We start from the raw sequence: 17,373 nt of genomic DNA, 5'->3' as shown, positions 1-17,373 counted from the left end.
GGCGATCGATGGCGTCACTTCCGGCGCACTCGTGACGTCAGAGCCGGAAGCCACACTTGAAGGAGGGGCGGGAGGCGACGGCTGAGGCGCTGTCATGGAGTTATCGCAGCAAGCGCGGGAACTGGGCTGCTGGGCGGCGGAAGAGATGGAGGCGCCCGTGGCCGCCCGGGCTCCGGAGTCGACGCTGCGCAGGTGAGGGCCGCTCTAGGAGTGAGGACTCCCCACCCTGGAGATAGAGTCCCGGGGAGTGAGGACCACATCTTCATCTAAGAGGCGCCGCCCTCCCCATCCCCGTCTGCCCCAGTGAGAATAACCCTTGAGGGCGCCCCGCCCCCCGAGTAGTAAATCCAGGCAGAGGATCCTGAACTGTGTGAGGACGTCCTGGCGGTGACTCCAACGCTCCCGCGCCCATCCTGTGAGGCCGCCCAGAGTGAGGTCCCTTGCACCAGTGGGGATCCTCCATGAGTTAGTAATGAAGGCCCCCTCCCGGTGGGGAAACTGGATCTCCAGAGTAAGGCTGTCGCTGCAGCACTTCACCACCCACCACACACCCCAGCCCAGCCAGTGAGGACCCTCTGGAGTCAGCAAAGACCACCCCATTGAAGACTGAATGTATAGCAGTGATGACCCACAGCTGATAACGAGAGAGCCCTTCCAGGCAGTATAGCCCTCACCCCCACCTCTGGAAGTGACTGGAGATAACCTTCTCCCAGGAGAAAGGGAGCACTCCACCATGGAATGAGAATACCCCTACACCCCGTGAGAAGCCCACCCTCTCAGTGACTGAGAACTCCCCAGGAGGGAATACCTTACCCCCAAAAGTATGGACCCTCCCTCCCCCAAGAGGTGAGAACTCCCTAGTAAAGACCTTACCCCCCACCACCCTGCGAATGAAGATCCTCCACCCTGTGTGACGTCCCGGGCATCCCCTTACATGCTGTTCCCACAGGCTGTGTCTGGGCCAGGGGGCCGATATCTGGGCCTACGTCTTGCGGCATGTGCACAGCCAGAGGTGAGCCTGGCTGCATGAGGGAAGCTGTGGCAGGGGAGAGGACCTAGGCGAGTCCCACAGTAACTCCCCTTCCTCCTACCTCTCCACTATAGGAATGTCAAGAAGATCCGGGGAAACCTGCTCTGGTAACTAGTCCTCAAAGCTGTCCCCTCCTGTCTTCCCCAGCCCCCTCCAGCCATGTCCCCGCCCACAGCCTCAACCTCCCATCTCCCCCTGGAAGTCCCTGTCATCCTCTAACTCTGACCTCACTTCCTCAGGTATGGCCACCAGGACAGTCCCGAGGTGAGAAGCATGTGCTGCAAGATTTTCTTTCATCCAAAAAGAGGACTTGTAGACCTTCTGCTCTAGCCCCAGCCTTGTGCTGGGTGATGCTAGGGTCACTGTGTCACAAAACAGCCCTGATCCCTGCACTCACAGGGCTTACAGTCCATGGGGAGAAGGCATGAGCTGTGGTTGGGGGGACATGGATATGGGGCATCAAAGCTGGTGAGGTTGGTGGGAGAAGAGACTGGTTTGGGAGAGATACTGAGGCCAATATGGGACCCAATGTGTGCATGGTGCCCAGGTGACATCTGGGACAGAGGAGGCTTCCAGGAGACCTCAGGACTCCCAGGTGTGGGGCTCAGTGGGGAGATGAGGACTGGGACAGAGACAGGAAACAGGGTGGGAGGATAGATGAGGCAATCCCAGGAGGAAGGAGGGGGACAGGATAGTACCATAGTGCTCTTCTGGTCCTAGAGGTTAAGGCACCGAAACTGCCTAGGGAAAACCCTCTGCCACCTAACTGGGCAGGTAAGAGACTGCTGCTCCACACAGGGCAGTCAGGCCAGGCCGAGCCCCAGCCAGGCCACGCATCTGACCCTGTACCTGATTCCACCAGGCCCGTCGGAAGCTGAAGCTGGAAGCCGCTGTTGCCCACCTGCGGGCAGAGATCCTGGAGTTAGACCAGAGCCTGGAGCTGCTGGAGCGAGAGACTGAGGCTCAGGGTGACCCATGGGGCTGGATAGATGGGCAGCAGATCGAGGTTAAGGAAAGTACTGATGGCCGCCCCTGTTCCTCTCACAGACATGGCCATGGAGCAGGCCCTACAGAGCATGCAAGACACCCAGCGTCGTGCTCTCCTCCTCCGGGCCCAAGCTGGGGCCATGCGAAGACAGCAGCGTGGGCTCCAAGGTCCCATGCAGCAGCTGCAGAATCAGCTCAAGCATTTGCAGGACATAGAGAGGTAAGCCTCAGGTGTCCAGGGAGCAGCCCCCACCAGGCTGGGTAGACACATTCTTAAAGACCCAGTGCTCTGCCCTGAGCGCTTCTTGGGTTCCAGAATTCTGAGCTCCACTCCTTAAGATTTAATGTCCATGAGGCCAGGAAGTTTTGTCATCTCAGCCACCTGTATTTCCAGTGCCTAGAATAGTGCCAGCTATATATCTAGAATACCAGTGCCGGGGAAAAAACAGTAAACGGGACAGTCCTGCCCTCATGGACCTCACACTGTGATGCAGAGGAGACAGGTGGTAAACTAGGAAACAGACAAACCCTGAAATCATAGGTAGAGATGAGCGCTATGAAGAAAAGGTGATGTGATAGAAAGGGAGAGGGAGATCCTACCCTAGGTACGATGGTCGGAGAAGGCCTACTCTGAGGAGGTAACATTTGAGTTGGGGGAGGAATTTCCATGGAGAGGAACAGCAAGAGCAGAGCCCTGAGCTTGGCATGTGGGAAGAACAGCCAAGAGGCCAGTTCAGCTTAAGTTTCGTAGGCAAGAGGGAGAGCGTGAGGAGGTAGGTTGGAGAGGAGGACAGAGCGCCATGGAGGCATTGGAATTTTATTCTCAGGCTGGGTTCGTGCCCTGGCTCAGCCACTTACAGCTGTGTGACTTTGGGCAAAGTATTTAACTTCTTTGTGCCTCAGTTTCTAAGTTCTATAGAATGGGGATAATATTAATACCTACTCTATAGGGTAGGTATGATAATTAAGTGAGTTAAATCACGCGGAGTGCTTAGAAGAGTTCTAATACCCATTGTTGTTTTTCTGAGTGTAATGGGGACACATCACATTGTTTTCAAGGGTTTTGAGCAAGACAGTGACATGATCTGTCTGAGGTTTTAATAGGATCGTTGACTACTGGGTAGAGAGCAGACTGCAGGGGGCAAGAGCAGGGAGACCGATGAGGAGGTTGATGCAGTCATCTAGCCAGGAGATGACAGTGGTCTAATTTGGGGGTTGGCCTCTGAGATCCAGGCTAGCTTTGCTGGCAGCAAGAGGGGACACAGACGTCTGTGCTGCCAGCTCCCTCCTCCCAGGAACCTCAGCCCCAACTGCACTCCTCTCCCCAGGAAGGCCAAAGTGGATATAAACTTTGGACCCTTGACATCAGCAGCCCTGAGCCTGGAGCCTGTGGTCCTGGTAAGAGTCCTGGGCCATGGGGGAAAAGGTGGGGAGCCTGGGGTTCGGTGGACCTCTGGGCCCTCCTCATGCTACACTCTCTTCTTCGCAGGGCGATGTCCGAACGGCCTGCAGCCTCCGGACCCAGTTCCTGCAGAAGCTCCTAATGCCTCGGGCCAAGGGAGGCAGCATTCCGTGAGTATCCCTCAACCCCCAAGACCCTGCAAAGAACCTGGGCTTTGGGGGTAGTCACTTGTTAACAGACATTGGGCCTCCGGGCTCTGTTGGCCCAGGCCCTGCCCTGACAGGGCTCCCAGGCTGGGAAAAGAGGGAAACAGACCATCATAGACAGTGACAACCCAGGTAGTTAGGGCTGTCAGAGGGTGGGGAGGCCTGAGAGGTGCAGGGAACCCAAATGAAATGCCTTACCCAGCTAAGGAGACAGGACGGGTTCTCTGGTGAGGAGGGTAAAAGGTTGAGAGGGTGTTCCAGGTAAACAGCACACATGAAGGGGCCCAAGACCAGCGAGTTGATATTAAGTGGGGAACTCAAGTCTGACAGGCGTAGAGAAAGAACCTGGTTTCCAATCCTTAAAGTGGGGACAATGACACCCCCTACCTTATAGGGTGGTGGTGATCATTAGAGGGTGAATTGATGTGTTCTGTAACATTCTCTGTCCCCTTCCCCAACTCCACAGAACCCCTCGAGATGATCTCTTTGGAACTTCCTACCAGCAGTGGCTTAGCTCAGTGGAGGTGAGGGGGCTCTCAAAAAGGCCACACCCTCTGCCCCATGATTAAACCTCAGGGTGCCAGGACCTAACTCTTGATCCCTTCCCCTTCTCCATGGAGTCCCAGCTCGCAGCCCTCCTCCATCCTGCCCTGACTTCACTCCTCTCCTCACCAGACACTGCTGACAAACCACCCTCCGGGCCATGTCCTGGCTGCCTTGGAGCATCTGGCTGCAGAGCGGGAGGCAGAGATCCAGTCCCTGTGCAGTGTGGATGAGCTCCAAGATACAGAGATAGCCAGGTGTGGCGTGGACGGTCCCACAGTCAGAGCAGGGCTGGGGGCTGGGTAAATTGGGACAGGTCAGGACCAGGCAGGGTGACCTGCTGATGGGGGTGGAACTGAAACCCAGTAACCAATCCGGCAGGTGGGCTGACATTGGTTACCCCCAAGGGCCCAGGCAAGGGGACAGGTCTCCTCTCTCTGCAGCTCGGTCCCTATTCTCAGCTCTCAGGCCCCAGACCAGCCCAACTCCAGCCAGGCCCTGCCGTCCATGGTGCATCTCATCCAGGTGACCCCCAGGACTCCTTCCCAGGATCCTTCCCAGGACTCCATCCCCTTCCCCACCCACTCGATCCCCTCCCCCAGCCCCCAACCCCAGGGACCATGCCCACCCTGACTCTGTGCCTCGCTCCAGGAGGGCTGGCAGTCTGTGGCTGCACTGGTCACCCAGCGGGGCCCCCTCCTGAAGGACCATCAAATCCTGACCCAGCATCTCCAGGGCCTGATGGAGGACTTGGAGAGATGTACCGTGGGATCCAGCGAGAGGTGAGGGGTCTCCATGGGCAGAGGCCTCTAGGCCATCTCTCTCCCAGAGGTTTCGGGTTATTGGACTTTTTCCGCACCTGTGGCTCCTGTTTCTGCATCCCTGCTTGCTCTCCTGGTTTGTCTCCCTGTGCTATGGCTCCTTGTGCATCCTTGCAGATCTGATCTCCCTCCTCCACCGTGAGTCTTAGTCACCTTCCTTCTCCTTTGCTTTTTTCTACTCGTGCCCCAGGCAGGCATTGGTGCTGGGGATCCGGAGCTCTGCCCTGTGGGCAGAACTCAAGGCCCTGCGTGCCATGAGCCAGGAGCTAGAGGAGGCTTCTGGGCAGCGGCAGCTTCTGCTCCAGGAGCTACAGGCCAAACAGCAGCGGATCCTGCACTGGCGCCAACTGGTGGTGAGAGGCGGGACTCCGGGAGAAGTGGCAGGGCCTGGTGGAGGGCCAGAGTGAGGCTGGGACCCTTAAGATCCAGAACTGGGCCTCCTGGTGAGGGGAGGGGGCCAGGGTGAGATTCCCAAGAGGAATCAGGACCTGTGCAAAGGGGTGAGCCGGGGCAGAGGCTGGAAGGTGACAAGGAAAAGCAGCGCATCTCCGTGGCCTCTCTGTTACCTAGGAGGAGACGCAGGAACAGGTCCGCCTGCTCATCAAGGGCAACTCAGCCAGCAAGACGAGCCTGTGCCGGAGCCCTGGGGAGGTGAGATGGGAGCTGGGGCAAATTCTGGGTAGGGCTGGGTCTCCCAGGGAGGGGGCTAAGCAGCCTCACACTGCCCTTTCCCATCCCTTTCCTTCCCCACAGGTGCTAGCTTTGGTTCAGCAAAAAGTGGTCCCCACATCTGAGATGGTAGCACCACAGAGCCAGGAGCTGCTTCGGTGTCTAGAGGAGGAAGCCCAGCATCTGCCCCATCTTCTGCTGGGCACCCTGCTGCGGCACAGCCCTGAAGGGTGAGACTGGGCCGTCACCATGTCCCCTGCCGTGGATGACTGTCACTCCCTGGTCCCACTCGAAAAAAACAATTCCAGTCCTCCCAGTGTTCCCGGGCTGCCAGACCTCACCTTCAGGTCCTCAGCCCCATTCTGGAATCCTAGTCCTCAGACCCACCTCCAAGTTCCTGGGCCTCCTGAGCCCAGCTCCCAGCCCCCAGAGCCTCTGGATCCCAAGCCTCCCTCTCAGTGCCCCACCCAACCTGGATTTTCCCCCACAGGTTGCAGCCCCTCCCTACGGTCCTGCCATCCATCCACCAGCTGCATCCTGCATCCCCAAGAGGCTCCAGCCTCATAGTGTTGAGCCACACACTGGGGCTGCCCGCAGGGAAGGTGAGTGCCTGTCCCTTAGGACCCGTCTTCCCACCCCTACCCCCACCCCAGGTGACTGTCCTTCCCCCTTCCTCCAGGCTCCGGAGCTGCTCCTCCCGAAGGCTGCCTCTCTTCGCCAGGACCTTCTGTTCCTCCAGGACCAGCGAAGTCTCCGATGCTGGTATCTGCTCCACATGAAGACCAGCCTGCCGCCAGGACCATCCACCCAGGGTAGGCCTGCCCTGCTTCCTTATCCAGCATCCCAGCCCCTTCCCAGGACCATCAGCGTCCAGAAGAAATCACAACACCCACTGCTTACACAGTGTGCTGAGTGCTTTGAGCATGCTCACTAGTTTCATCTGCACAGCAGCCCAGGGGTTCTCTCCGTTTTACAGAGGAGGGAACTGAGAAGCAGAAGGCTTGGTAGCTGCCCAGACAGCCAAGCTGGGATTTGAATCCAGGCCGTCTAACGTGGGTCTTTGCTCCTAACCATTAGGCAGCACTGCTCATTGAATTGCCAAATACTCATCCATCACCAAACAATAGTATACTTGAGTAGTTAAAAACTGGGCTGTGTAGTTAAACTACCTGGATTCTCTTCTCAGCCCCACCTCTTCCTTGCTGCGTGATCTCCCTGTGCCTCAGTTTCCTCCTCAGTGGAATAAGCATAATCATAATACCTTACAGAGTTGCTGGAAAGATTCAGTCAGGTGACCCAAACAGGGTATTGAGCCATGCCTGGCTGCAGTAAGCACTCTGCGTCTCTGGTGTGATTCCAGTCACCGTTATCTGCACATGCACAGTGTCGAACAGTCCTTACCATGAGGGAAGGGAGTATAAGACCCCAGTTTACAGAGAGGAAACTGAAACTCAGAAAAGTCATTTATTCCTGGATTCACTCAGCAAGCACTCGCTGGGTATGTGCCATGTGCTGGCCCTGAGAGCTCAATGGGGAAAGAGGTGAGAGCTGTCCAGGAGGAAAGATGGTGTCTCCAGTGGGCCCCGGGGGACAGGTGAGGTTTTACTCTGGAGTAGTAAGCAGAGGCCACATGATGCACCCCTCAAGTACTAGGCTGAGAGCCTGGGCTCTGTCTTGGGGCTCTGGGGAGCCTTGCAGCGTTCCAAGCAGGAGAGGGAAAGGATCAGGTTTAGGCTGTGAGATCACTCTGGCTGCCATGTGAAGGATGGACCAGTGAGAGACTGAGGTTTGGGCCCTAGGAGGGAGGCTGGGGGACAAGTAGGGAAGCAGGGAGGACGCTGAGGGTTGGGCCATGGAGATGGAGGGGCCACCAGGGGGAGGGAGGAAGGCATTCAGAATAACGCCTGAGGTATGGTGGGCTTGCACGTGGTAAGAGGACCTGGGAGGAGAGAGAGGATTAGGAGAGATGCTCAGGTGAAGACTAGATGATTGGAGACTTGGTGACCCATTGGCTGCAAGGCACCAGGGAGCCAGAGGATTCATTGCTGCCCCCCGGGTTTCTAACCTGCAGAGCTGCTGCAGATCCGGGCATCCCAGGAAAAGGAGCAGAAAGAGAACCTGGGGCGGGCTCTGAAGCGCCTGGAGAGCCTGCTGAAACGAGCACTGAAGCGAATCCCTGAGCTGCAGGGAGTTGTGGGGGACTGGTGAGAGGGGGACACGATGAGGTGGGGGCTGACTGGCGGAACAGGCAGAACTTAGACTGGGCGGGGGGTGGGTGCTGATGACAAGCAGAGCATGGTGCTGAGCGGAGGGCAGTGAAGGTCTGGAGGTCCAGGCCTCCCCTCTTATGCCATCCCCTTCTCCAGGTGGGAGCAGCCGGGGCAAGCCGCCCTCTCCGGGGAGCTCTGCCAAGGCCTGTCCCTGCCCCAGTGGCAGCTACGCTGGATCCAGGCCCAAGGCGCCCTGCAGCAGCTGTGCAGATGAAGAGGTGGCTCAAAAAGAAGTCCAGAGCTTCGCATTTGTTCACCCCAACACTTCACTTCCCTTAATAAGACTTTTGGAAGAAAGCATTGCCTGGATGCATCAGCCCATTGTCTCTACCCACACCTGCCATCCCCCTTCACAGGCTGTTCTGTTTTTCCTCTCAGTTGCCTTGCCACTGTCCTATCATCCCACTAAAGCCAAGAGAATGGGGTACTGTGGGCCCCACCCTACCTGAAACTCTCCTCGTCACTTTTACCCTCAACAAAAAGTAATCAAGCACCTGCTCTAAGTACTGAGGATCCAGCACTGAAAAAAATGGACAGAAGTCCCAGCCTTCAGGGAGTTGTCATTCTAGGACAGGAGAACAGACCACTGACAAAATAAGTAAGCAAAATATTTAGTATGTGGAAGAACTGCTGTGGAGAAAAAGCGGTTGTAGTGGTGTGATTTTTAAATAGAGGGCTACACAGCAAAGGTGACACTCTGTAAAGGTAGAGAGAGAAGGAAGCACACGGGCATCTGAGGAAGGCTTGCAGAGGGGAAGACTACAGCACATGCAAAGGCCCTGAGTTCAGATGTGTTGGTGTGAGGGCTGAGGAGGCAGTGCAGCTGCTGGAAGAGGGGAAGGTTTAAGAGATGACATTGCCTTCTAGTTTATTATACAGTTTCTTTTGTAAATGTAAAATTTAAATCTCTGAGCCATTTGGAATTTATCCAAATGGATTCAATTTTGTCTTATTTTAAATATGTCTCACTAACACTTATTATAATTTTCATTCAGAGCAGTGATTGCCTCTGAAGGAGGGCTGGGTGGCAGGGGTCAACCAAGGAGGAGACAAACTTTCTCGAGTTGGGAATATGTTGTATGTTGAAGGTGGTGGGGTTACACAGGTGTATAGATTTTTCAGAACTATTCTAGCCATACTGATTAGATCTATGCATTTCACTGTGCATTATCTTCAACTTATAAAGTAAAACTTTACCTACCTAAACTTCATAAGGTAGTTTTAGGTGATTTGAGATGCCACCTTTTCATACACTAGATTTCCATGGTTAATTGGGCTGCACCTGTGTTCTCTCCAAGTCCATTGTCTGTCTGACTCTTGTGTGCCATCCCCACAGTGTTTTAATTATAAAGGCTGTGTAATACGTCTTAGTACCTGAAATGGCTGATTGCCATCTCGCTCTTATTTTTCAGTGTGTCCCTGTCTCTTGCTATGTTTTTCTCTCAAATGAAGTGAACTTTATACCCAATTTGCCTGGTTCCAGAAGAAATACAAACATAGATGGGGGTTTTATTGGGGTTGCAGTTAGTTGACAAATTAGGGATATTTGACATCTTTGAGATTTTAAACCTGATTTTCCACCTCCCTTCCCGTATTCCTCTGTTGGCCGCCAGAGCACCCTCACTCTCCCAGTTCTCCTCCTATCCCTGGCTGCGCCTTCCCAGTCTTTACACGTTTGCCTTCCTATGTGCCACCTTAGTGTCCCCCCTCCTCTTCATCTCAGCTCCGAGCCACCCCCCACTGAACATGAGCGTCCTTACCCCCGTCCTTGCTCAATATTTCTCCATAGCACATCTTCTAACATACACTGTTTTACTTTATGTTTTATTGTCCTCAAGCAAAATGTGAGCTCCATGAAGGTGAATTCCTCTATAAACTAGAAGCTGGACAAACTTTCCTAAATATGATTTGAAATCCAGATGCAATAAGGGGAAGTACTGACAAAAAAAATAAAAGAAACTTTTACATGGTTAAAAAAAAAAAAAGCAAAGTAAGAAGAAATGACAAATTGGGGGGAAATGTTCGCAGTTTATAATGTAAAAGGTTGTGTGTGTGTGTGTGTGTGTGTAGTGTCAAAGTGGAAAAGAAAAATTCCAAGTCCATGGAAAAATGGGCAAAATATATGAATGGACAGTTCTCAGAAAATATGCTCAAACTCTGTAAGAGAAAAGCAAATTAAAACCCCACTTTGATACATTTCTCACCTACCAGACTTGGAAAAAGGAAACCTATAATTTTGGCAGCTCCCTCTGTTGGTAAGGCTATGGGAAACAGCACTCTGATACATCAGTGGATGTGCAATATGGAATATCTGTGGGATAATCTCCAGCAAAACTCTATAAGCATTTATTGGACTTCCCTGGTGGCGCAGTGGTTAAGAATCCGCCTGCCAATGTAGGGGACATGGGTTCGAGTCCTTGTCCAGGAAGATCCCACATGCCACGGAGCAACTAAGCCCGTGCGCCACAAGTACTGAGCCTGCTCTCTAGAGCCCGTGAGCCACAACTACTGAGCCCGTGTGCTGCAACTACTGAAGCCCGCGCACTTAGAGCCCATTCTCCGCAACAAGAGAAGCCACCGCAATGAGAAGCCCGCGCACCGCAACAAAGAGTAGTCCCCGCTCGCCGCAACTAGAGAAAGCCCGCGCGCAGCAACGAAGACCCAACACAGCTAAAATTAATAAAACCCAAAAAATAATAATAAAAGGTTTTTTTAATTAAAAAAAAAAAAAAACGATATAAGCATTTACTCTTTGCCCAGACAATGCTACTTATAGGAATCTCTCCCAAAGACTGGGTGAAATAAAAGTTGTGAGACCTTGTACAAAACAACTAGATCACATTCTTCCGAAAGTCAGTGGGGGTACAGTGGGGATTGTTTTAGATTAAAAGAGACATGACAACCAAATGCAATGCAAAATCTTGATTGAATCAGGGTGGGGTGTTTTAAGTTTTTTTTTTTTAAGCATTTGAGTTTGAAAGTACATTTTGGGGGATTTTTTTGGTTTGGAGGATTGTTTTTTGTGGGGTTTGGGTTTTTTTTTTAATATTTATTTGGCTGCACCAGGTCTTAGTTGTGGCATGTGGGATCTAGTTCCCTGACCAGGGATGAAACCTGGGTCCCCCCGCATTGGGAGTGAGAGTCAGCCACTGGACCACCTGGGAAGTCCCGAAAGTACATTAAAAAAATTTTTTTTTAATTTAATTTATTTTGGGGTGCGTTGGGTCTTCATTGCTGCAGGCGGGCTTTCTCTGGTTGCGGCGAGCAGGGGCTACTCTTCACTGCAGTGGCTTCTCTTGTTGCAGAGCACGGGCTCTAGGCGTGTGGGCTTCAGTAGTTGTGGCTTGGGGGTTCCAGAGTGCAGGCTCAGTAGTTGTGGCGCACGGGCTTAGTTGCTCCGCGGCCTGTGGGATCTTCCCAGACCAGGGCTTGAACCCGTGTCCCCTGCATTGGCAGGCGCATTCTTAACGACTGCACCGCCAGAGAAGTCCCGCGAAAGTACATTTTTGAGTCAACTGGGGAAATTTGAATATGAGAAATGAGAGATTGGTATATTGGATAATACTGTATCTTTTTAAAATTTTTTTGGTGTGATAATGGTATCGTGGTTAAGTGGGAGAATGTTCTTAGAGAATATGTGTTGAAGTATTAAGGATGATGTCTGCAACCTACTTTCAAATAGTCTTATTGTTCATAATAATACTGATTTTTTTATTTTGGTAAAATACATAGTTTAAAATTTTGAGACCCAACATCATATATTTTGAAATTATATATTAGACTAAAACAAATATGTAGCTATGCTAATGTTACTGGGGACTAAGTTTTTAATGCAAATGAAAAGAGATACACGAGACTTCCCTGGTGGTCCAGTGGCTAGAACTCTGGGCTCCTAGTACAGGGAGCCCAGGTTCGCTCCCTGGTCGGGGAACTAGATCCCACATGGGGCAGCTGAGAGTTCGCATGCCGCAACTAAAAATCCCGCATGCTGCAGCTAAAAGATCCCGCATGCTGCAGCTAAAAGATCCCGCATGCCGCAACTGAGGATCCCGCACGTGGCGGTGAGGACCCCACCTGCCGCAACTAAGACCCGGCACAGCCAAATAAATAAATAAATATTTTTAAAAAGAAGAAGAAAAGAGATACAAATATAAAATCAAAGAAGTAATACCCTGTAATCTTTCATTTGAACTGGAAATATTAGAATGAACTCATGGGGTTTTCTCTTTCTAAACTATATATATAATACGTATAATAAATATATATAAATATGTATTATATATATATATATATATATATATATATATATATATATATATATATTTCCCTAGCTAAGTCCACGGAAAAGCTCTACATATGACAACGCAGTAACAATGAGCAACCCTAGTGCCCAGGTTGTGGCCTCTAAATACCATTTCTGACTCAAAGGAACCAGGGATCCTTGGGGAAGTAGCTGATTCTAGGTCTGGGGCAGGAAATGTGCAAAATGAGTATGAAGCATTTTGTACCAGAGAGCAAGGACGTCCTCCAAAACTACTGGGATTGAGTCAAAAGGACTCAGGAGTCAGTATGAAGGCGTTGCCACTGGCTAAAGATGTGACATTTTGAGCAGCAATTAGAATGACTGCAATGGGGACTTCCCTGGTGGTCCAGTGGTAAAGAATCCGCCTTGCAATGCAGGGGACGCGGGTTTGAACAAAGATCCCACATGCCGCAGGGCAGCTAAGCCCGCGTGCCACAACTATAGAGCCCACGCGCCTCAACTAGAGCCCGCGTGCCACAAACTACAGAGCCCACGCGCTCTGGAACCCATGCGCCACAACTACAGAGCCCACATGCCCTGGAGCCTGTGTGCCCCAACTAGAGAGAGAAAACCCGCATGCCACAACTAGAGGGAAGCCCACACACCACAAGGAAGAGCCCGCGCGCCACAACAAAAGATCCCGCATGCCTCAGTGAAGATCCCACATGCCGCAACTAAGGCCCGATGCAGCCAAAAAAATAAATTAAATATAAATAAATAAATAATAAATAAATAAATCTTTAAAAAAAAGAATGACTGCAATGACTTGAAGCACATAAATATGTTTGAAAATGTCAGTTCATATTGATATTCACACACACATTCCTCACTGGTCACCTTTGAAGGGTGTTAGTAACCAACTCATTTCTTTCCCCCCGCCAACATAAAATAGGGAAAGAATCAAGCATTTTCTGTCTTCTTTCCTGTATGTGAACAAGTAACCCAATTCCTGATAAGGAGGACGTTTATAAAAGTCACTAATAATTTCAGAGAGAATGATAAAATTCGAAAACCACTATCTTCCATATGTTAATAAGTAATAGATACAGGTAATGATGATCAAGTGCTGCTAAAACTATTAATGGAAAGGTTGGTTGAGCTTTTTAAAATGGATGGAACAGGATCACACTGCTTATCAATCTTGGCCATCACCAAAGGAGGACAACCAGATACCATGTGCTCCTGATGGGATACAGTAGGATTACCTCTTAAGTATTCTTCTACCAAATTAAACCTAAGTCTAATCAAGCTTCTGTCACTGCAATAAATAAGAAAGGGAGAGGAGGCAGTGAGGAACAAGTGAAGCAACATAATTAGTTAAATCCAAAATGTGAGACGTCCTATACGACAATTGATCAGTTTCTGCAACAAATAGAAGACAAAAAAAGAGAGGGGGGGGAAGAGAAAGAAAAGAGGGAGGGAGGAAGAAAAAGGCAGGAGAAGGGAAATTTTCAGGTTAAAAAAAGACTTTAATAGGATTTTAAAAGCTGGAACAATTTGAGCAACAAAATAACTAAAGTGGTACTGTATAATTACCGAAAGTACAGAATATCCATGAGTCCATACTGATACAAGTGATTTAATAACGAAATAAAGGGAGTAGAATAGACATCCCCTGTGCAAAAGAATTCCAAAAATTTATGTAGATATCTCACTCTCACGGAGGTGGAGCTTAACTACTCCACCCCTTAAGTATGGGCTGTGCATAGTAACTTCCTTCCAAAGAGCATGAAAAGAGAGTTTTTAATTTTTTATATAAATTTATTTATTTGTTTGTTTGTTTGTTTATTTTTGGCTGGGTTTGGTCTCCGTTGCTGTGCGCGGGCTTTTCTCTAGTTGCGGCGAGCGGGGGCTACTCTTCGTTGCGGGGCGCGGGCTTCTCATTGCGGTGGCTTCTCTTGTTGAGGAGCACGGGCTCTAGGCACGCGGGATCAGTAGTTGTGGCTTGCGGGTTCTAGAGCGCAGGCTCAGTAGTTGTGGCGCACGGGCTTAGTTGCTCCGCGGCATGTGGGATCTTCCTCTACCAGGGCTCAAACCCGTGTCCCCTGCACTGGCAGGCGGATTCTTTTTTTTATTTTATTTTAACATCTTTATTGAAGTATAATTGCTTTACAATGTTGTGTTAGTTTCTGCTGTATAACAAAGTGAATCAGCTATATGCATATATATATCCCTATATTCCCTCCCTCTTACATCTCCCTCCCACCCTCCCTATCCCACCCCTCTAGATGGTCACAAAGCACCGAGCTGATCTCCCTGTGCTATGCAGCTGCTTCCCACTAGCTATCTATTTTACATTTGGTAGTGTGTATATGTCAATGCTACTCTCTCACTTGATCCCAGCTTAACCTTCCCCTTCCCTGTGTCCCTCAAGTCCATTCTCTACATTTGCGTCTTTATTCCTGTCCTGCCCCTAGGTTCATCAGAACCTTTTTTTTTTAGATTCCATATATATGTGTTAGCATATGGTATTTGTTTTTCTCTTTCTGACTTACTTCACTCTGTATGACAGACTCTAGGTCCATCCACCTCACTACAAATAACTCAATTTTGTTTCTTTTTATGGCTGAATAATATTCCATTGTATGTGTGTGCCACATCTTCTTTATCCATTCATCTGTCGATGGACACTTAGGTTGTTTCCACGTCCTGGCTATTGTAAATAGTGCTGCAATGAACATTGTGGTACATGACTCTTGAATTATGGTTTTTTCAGGGTATATGCCCAGTAGCCGATTGCTGGGTCATATGGTAGTTCTATTTTTAGTTTTTTTTTTTAATTTTTATTTATTTGTTTATTTATTTATGGCTGTGTTGGGTCTTCGTTTCTGTGCGAGGGCTTTCTCTAGTTGCGGCAAGTGGGGGCCACTCTTCATCGCGGTGCGCGGGCTCTCTTGTTGCGGAGCACAGGCTCCAGACGCGCAGGCTCAGTAATTGTGGCTCACGGGCCTAGTTGCTTCGCGGCATGTGGGGTCTTCCCAGGCCAGGGCTCGAACCCGTGTCCCCTGCATTGGCAGGCAGACTCTCAACCACTGCGCCACCAGGGAAGCCCTATTTTCAGTTTTTTAAGGAACCTCCATACTGTTCTCCATAGTGGCTGTATCAATTTACATGCCCACCAATAGTGCAAGAGGGTTCCCTTTTCTCCACACCCTCTCCAGCATTTACTGTTTGTAGATTTTTTGATGACGGCCATTCTGACTGGTGTGAGGTGATACCTCATTGTAGTTTTGATTTGCATTTCTCTAATGATTAGTGATGTTGAGCCTCTTTTCATGTGTTTGTTGGCAATCTGTATATCTTCTTCGGATAAATGTCTATTTAGGTCTTCTGGCCATTTTTGGATTGGGTTGTTTTTTTTATATTGAGCTGCATGAGCTGGCAGGCAGATTCTTAACAACTGTGCCACCAGGGAAGCCCAGGGAGTTTTTAAAAAGTAATTTTATAGTAAAGAAATCTGACAAGTGCTACTTCAGGAGATCAAAGTTAACAATAATAATTCATGTTGATAGTATGTACCCTTGGTATGATATGATGAAAATTGCACTTTACCTCTGTGGTCTCCCCCCCCCCCAAAAAAAAAAAGCATAACCCCAGCCTAATAATGAGAAAAACATCAGACAGATCCCAAATGAGGAACATTCTACAAATTACGTGACCAGTACTCCTCAAAACTATGAAAGTCACGAAAAAGTAAGAGTAGGAAATTGTCACTGGCAAGAAGAGCCTAACGAAACATGACAACTAAATGTTATGTGTTATCCTGGATGGGATGCTTAAACAGAAAAGAGATTAGGTAAACACTAGGAAAACTGAATAAAGTATGGACTCTAGTTAATAATCATTTTTTTAAGGCATCCTATTCTTTTCTTATAACATCTCTAGCACAGAAGCAAACCAAGTATTTTAACAAAGCATTCATTTATGCTGATTCAAACTGGAGCTTCAAGAAACCAAGGCAAGCGGTAACATTAAGTTTTGGTTTTGTTTTTATTTATTTATTTATTTTTGGCTGCGTTGGGTCTTCGTCGCTACATGCGGGCTTTCTCTAGGGCTTTCTCTAGTTGCGGAAAGCGGGGGCTACTCCTTGTTGCGGTGCGCGGGCTTCTCATTGCAGTGGCTTCTCTTGTTGCAGAGCACAGGCTCTAGGCGAGCGGGCTTCAGTAGTTGTGGTGCACAGTCTTCAGTAGTTGTGGCTCGCGGGCTCTAGAGCACAGGCTCAGTAGTTGTGGCTCACGGGCTTTGTTGCTCCATGGCATGTGGGATCTTCCCAGACCAGGGCTCAAACCTGTGTCCCATGCATTGGCAGGCGGATTCTTAACCACTGCGCCACCAGGAAAGTCCCCTGTATAAAGACATTTTGAGGCAGGGAAAATTGAACTCAGTCTGGGTGTTAGATGATACTAAGATACCCATTTTCTTGGGTGTGAAACTGCTGTTTTTGTTTTGTTTCCTTTTAAATACTCCTTATGTTAGAAAGACATCATGAAGCAATTACGGGTGAACTGATAGACGTCTGGAATTTGCTATAATGTAAAGCAAAAAAATAAAATAAGTATAGACGAAACAAGAAGGGTAGAATATTAGTAATTGTTGAGAGGTACGTGGATGTTCATTATATTATTCTCCCTACTGTTGTGTATTTTTGAAAATATTCATAAAACATTTTGAGGACTAAAAAAAAAGAAGGGGTCAGCTGTGTCCCTAGAAAGCACAGACACCGAAACTATACACGTGACCTTCTGAGGTGACGCATTTTACTGTCTCGGCCTTTGCATGAACTGTATTCCTCCTACCCAGAATCTCATTTTCATCTAGCAGAAGTTTTCAGACGTCACCTCCTCCAGGAAGCCTGAGTCAGGCACCTCATCTGAGCTTCCCACATCATGTCCCTGGTTTTTCTGGGACTCACTGTCTGGTAGCGTGTCCCTCTACCCCAGAGTGGGCGACCACGGCCCCCAGCTATATCCAGCCTCGTCCAGCCCTGGGATGATTCGGATTTCAGTGTGTTTTAAATCTTCCGGAACGGGCCTCGCGGTGGCAAGGGCGGGACCTCCGAACTTTCCTGAGTTCTTAAAGACCAAGTTTCCACTTCAGGAACGGGGACAACTGACTTCACAGCACTCTCATTAGCCCGTGTTC

General features: G+C 49.7%; 1 protein-coding gene and 1 long non-coding RNA gene across 15 annotated transcripts; one reads left to right on the top strand and one right to left on the bottom strand.

The window, feature by feature from the left end:
* Positions 1 to 35: 35 nt before the first annotated feature.
* HAUS5 (HAUS augmin like complex subunit 5) lies at positions 36 to 17,173 on the top strand. Of its 14 annotated transcripts, none has more exons than XM_082437778.1 (19): positions 36 to 192; positions 950 to 1,012; positions 1,105 to 1,137; positions 1,270 to 1,294; positions 1,893 to 1,998; positions 2,078 to 2,237; positions 3,346 to 3,415; positions 3,507 to 3,589; positions 4,092 to 4,149; positions 4,301 to 4,425; positions 4,612 to 4,693; positions 4,820 to 4,950; positions 5,180 to 5,342; positions 5,560 to 5,640; positions 5,743 to 5,888; positions 6,149 to 6,260; positions 6,338 to 6,470; positions 7,730 to 7,862; positions 8,025 to 9,332. In XM_082437778.1, the coding sequence occupies exons 1-19, from the start codon at positions 95 to 97 to the stop codon at positions 8,140 to 8,142; spliced, it is 1,920 nt and encodes a 639-aa protein (XP_082293904.1). In that variant the 5' UTR covers positions 36 to 94; the 3' UTR covers positions 8,143 to 9,332. The 14 variants fall into 14 exon arrangements, 11 of the variants coding, with proteins under 11 accessions (XP_082293904.1, XP_082293905.1, XP_082293902.1 ...); XM_082437779.1 differs by having other exon boundaries at positions 4,630 to 4,693; positions 8,025 to 8,373; XR_014256780.1 differs by lacking the exon at positions 7,730 to 7,862 and adding an exon at positions 17,053 to 17,173 and having other exon boundaries at positions 1,893 to 2,237; positions 3,299 to 3,415; positions 8,025 to 8,526.
* On the bottom strand, positions 14,703 to 17,279 carry LOC309648774. Its single transcript, XR_014256783.1, has 2 exons — positions 17,144 to 17,279; positions 14,703 to 16,576 (listed from the first exon to the last, which is right to left on the bottom strand). It is a non-coding gene; the product is annotated as an uncharacterized lncRNA (long non-coding RNA).
* Between the last annotated feature and the right edge of the window lie 94 nt (positions 17,280 to 17,373).

The sequence above is a fragment of the Balaenoptera physalus genome (genome assembly GCF_965194825.1).
Source record: "Balaenoptera physalus genome assembly, chromosome: 19".
Lineage (NCBI taxonomy): Eukaryota > Metazoa > Chordata > Mammalia > Artiodactyla > Balaenopteridae > Balaenoptera > Balaenoptera physalus.
Note: the sequence above shows the minus strand (reverse complement) of the source record. Positions and strands in the feature narration are given on the sequence as shown.

Bases quoted from the DNA above. Each gene is read 5' to 3' on its own strand.
- HAUS5 (XM_082437774.1), top strand. From the start codon at position 95: ATGGAGTTATCGCAGCAAGCGCGGGAACTGGGCTGCTGGGCGGCGGAA. The intron at 1,013-1,104 runs GTGAGCCTGGCT...TCTCCACTATAG, and splicing joins CGGCATGTGCACAGCCAGAG to GAATGTCAAGAAGATCCGGG. The intron at 5,343-5,559 runs GTGAGAGGCGGG...TCTGTTACCTAG, and splicing joins TGCACTGGCGCCAACTGGTG to GAGGAGACGCAGGAACAGGT.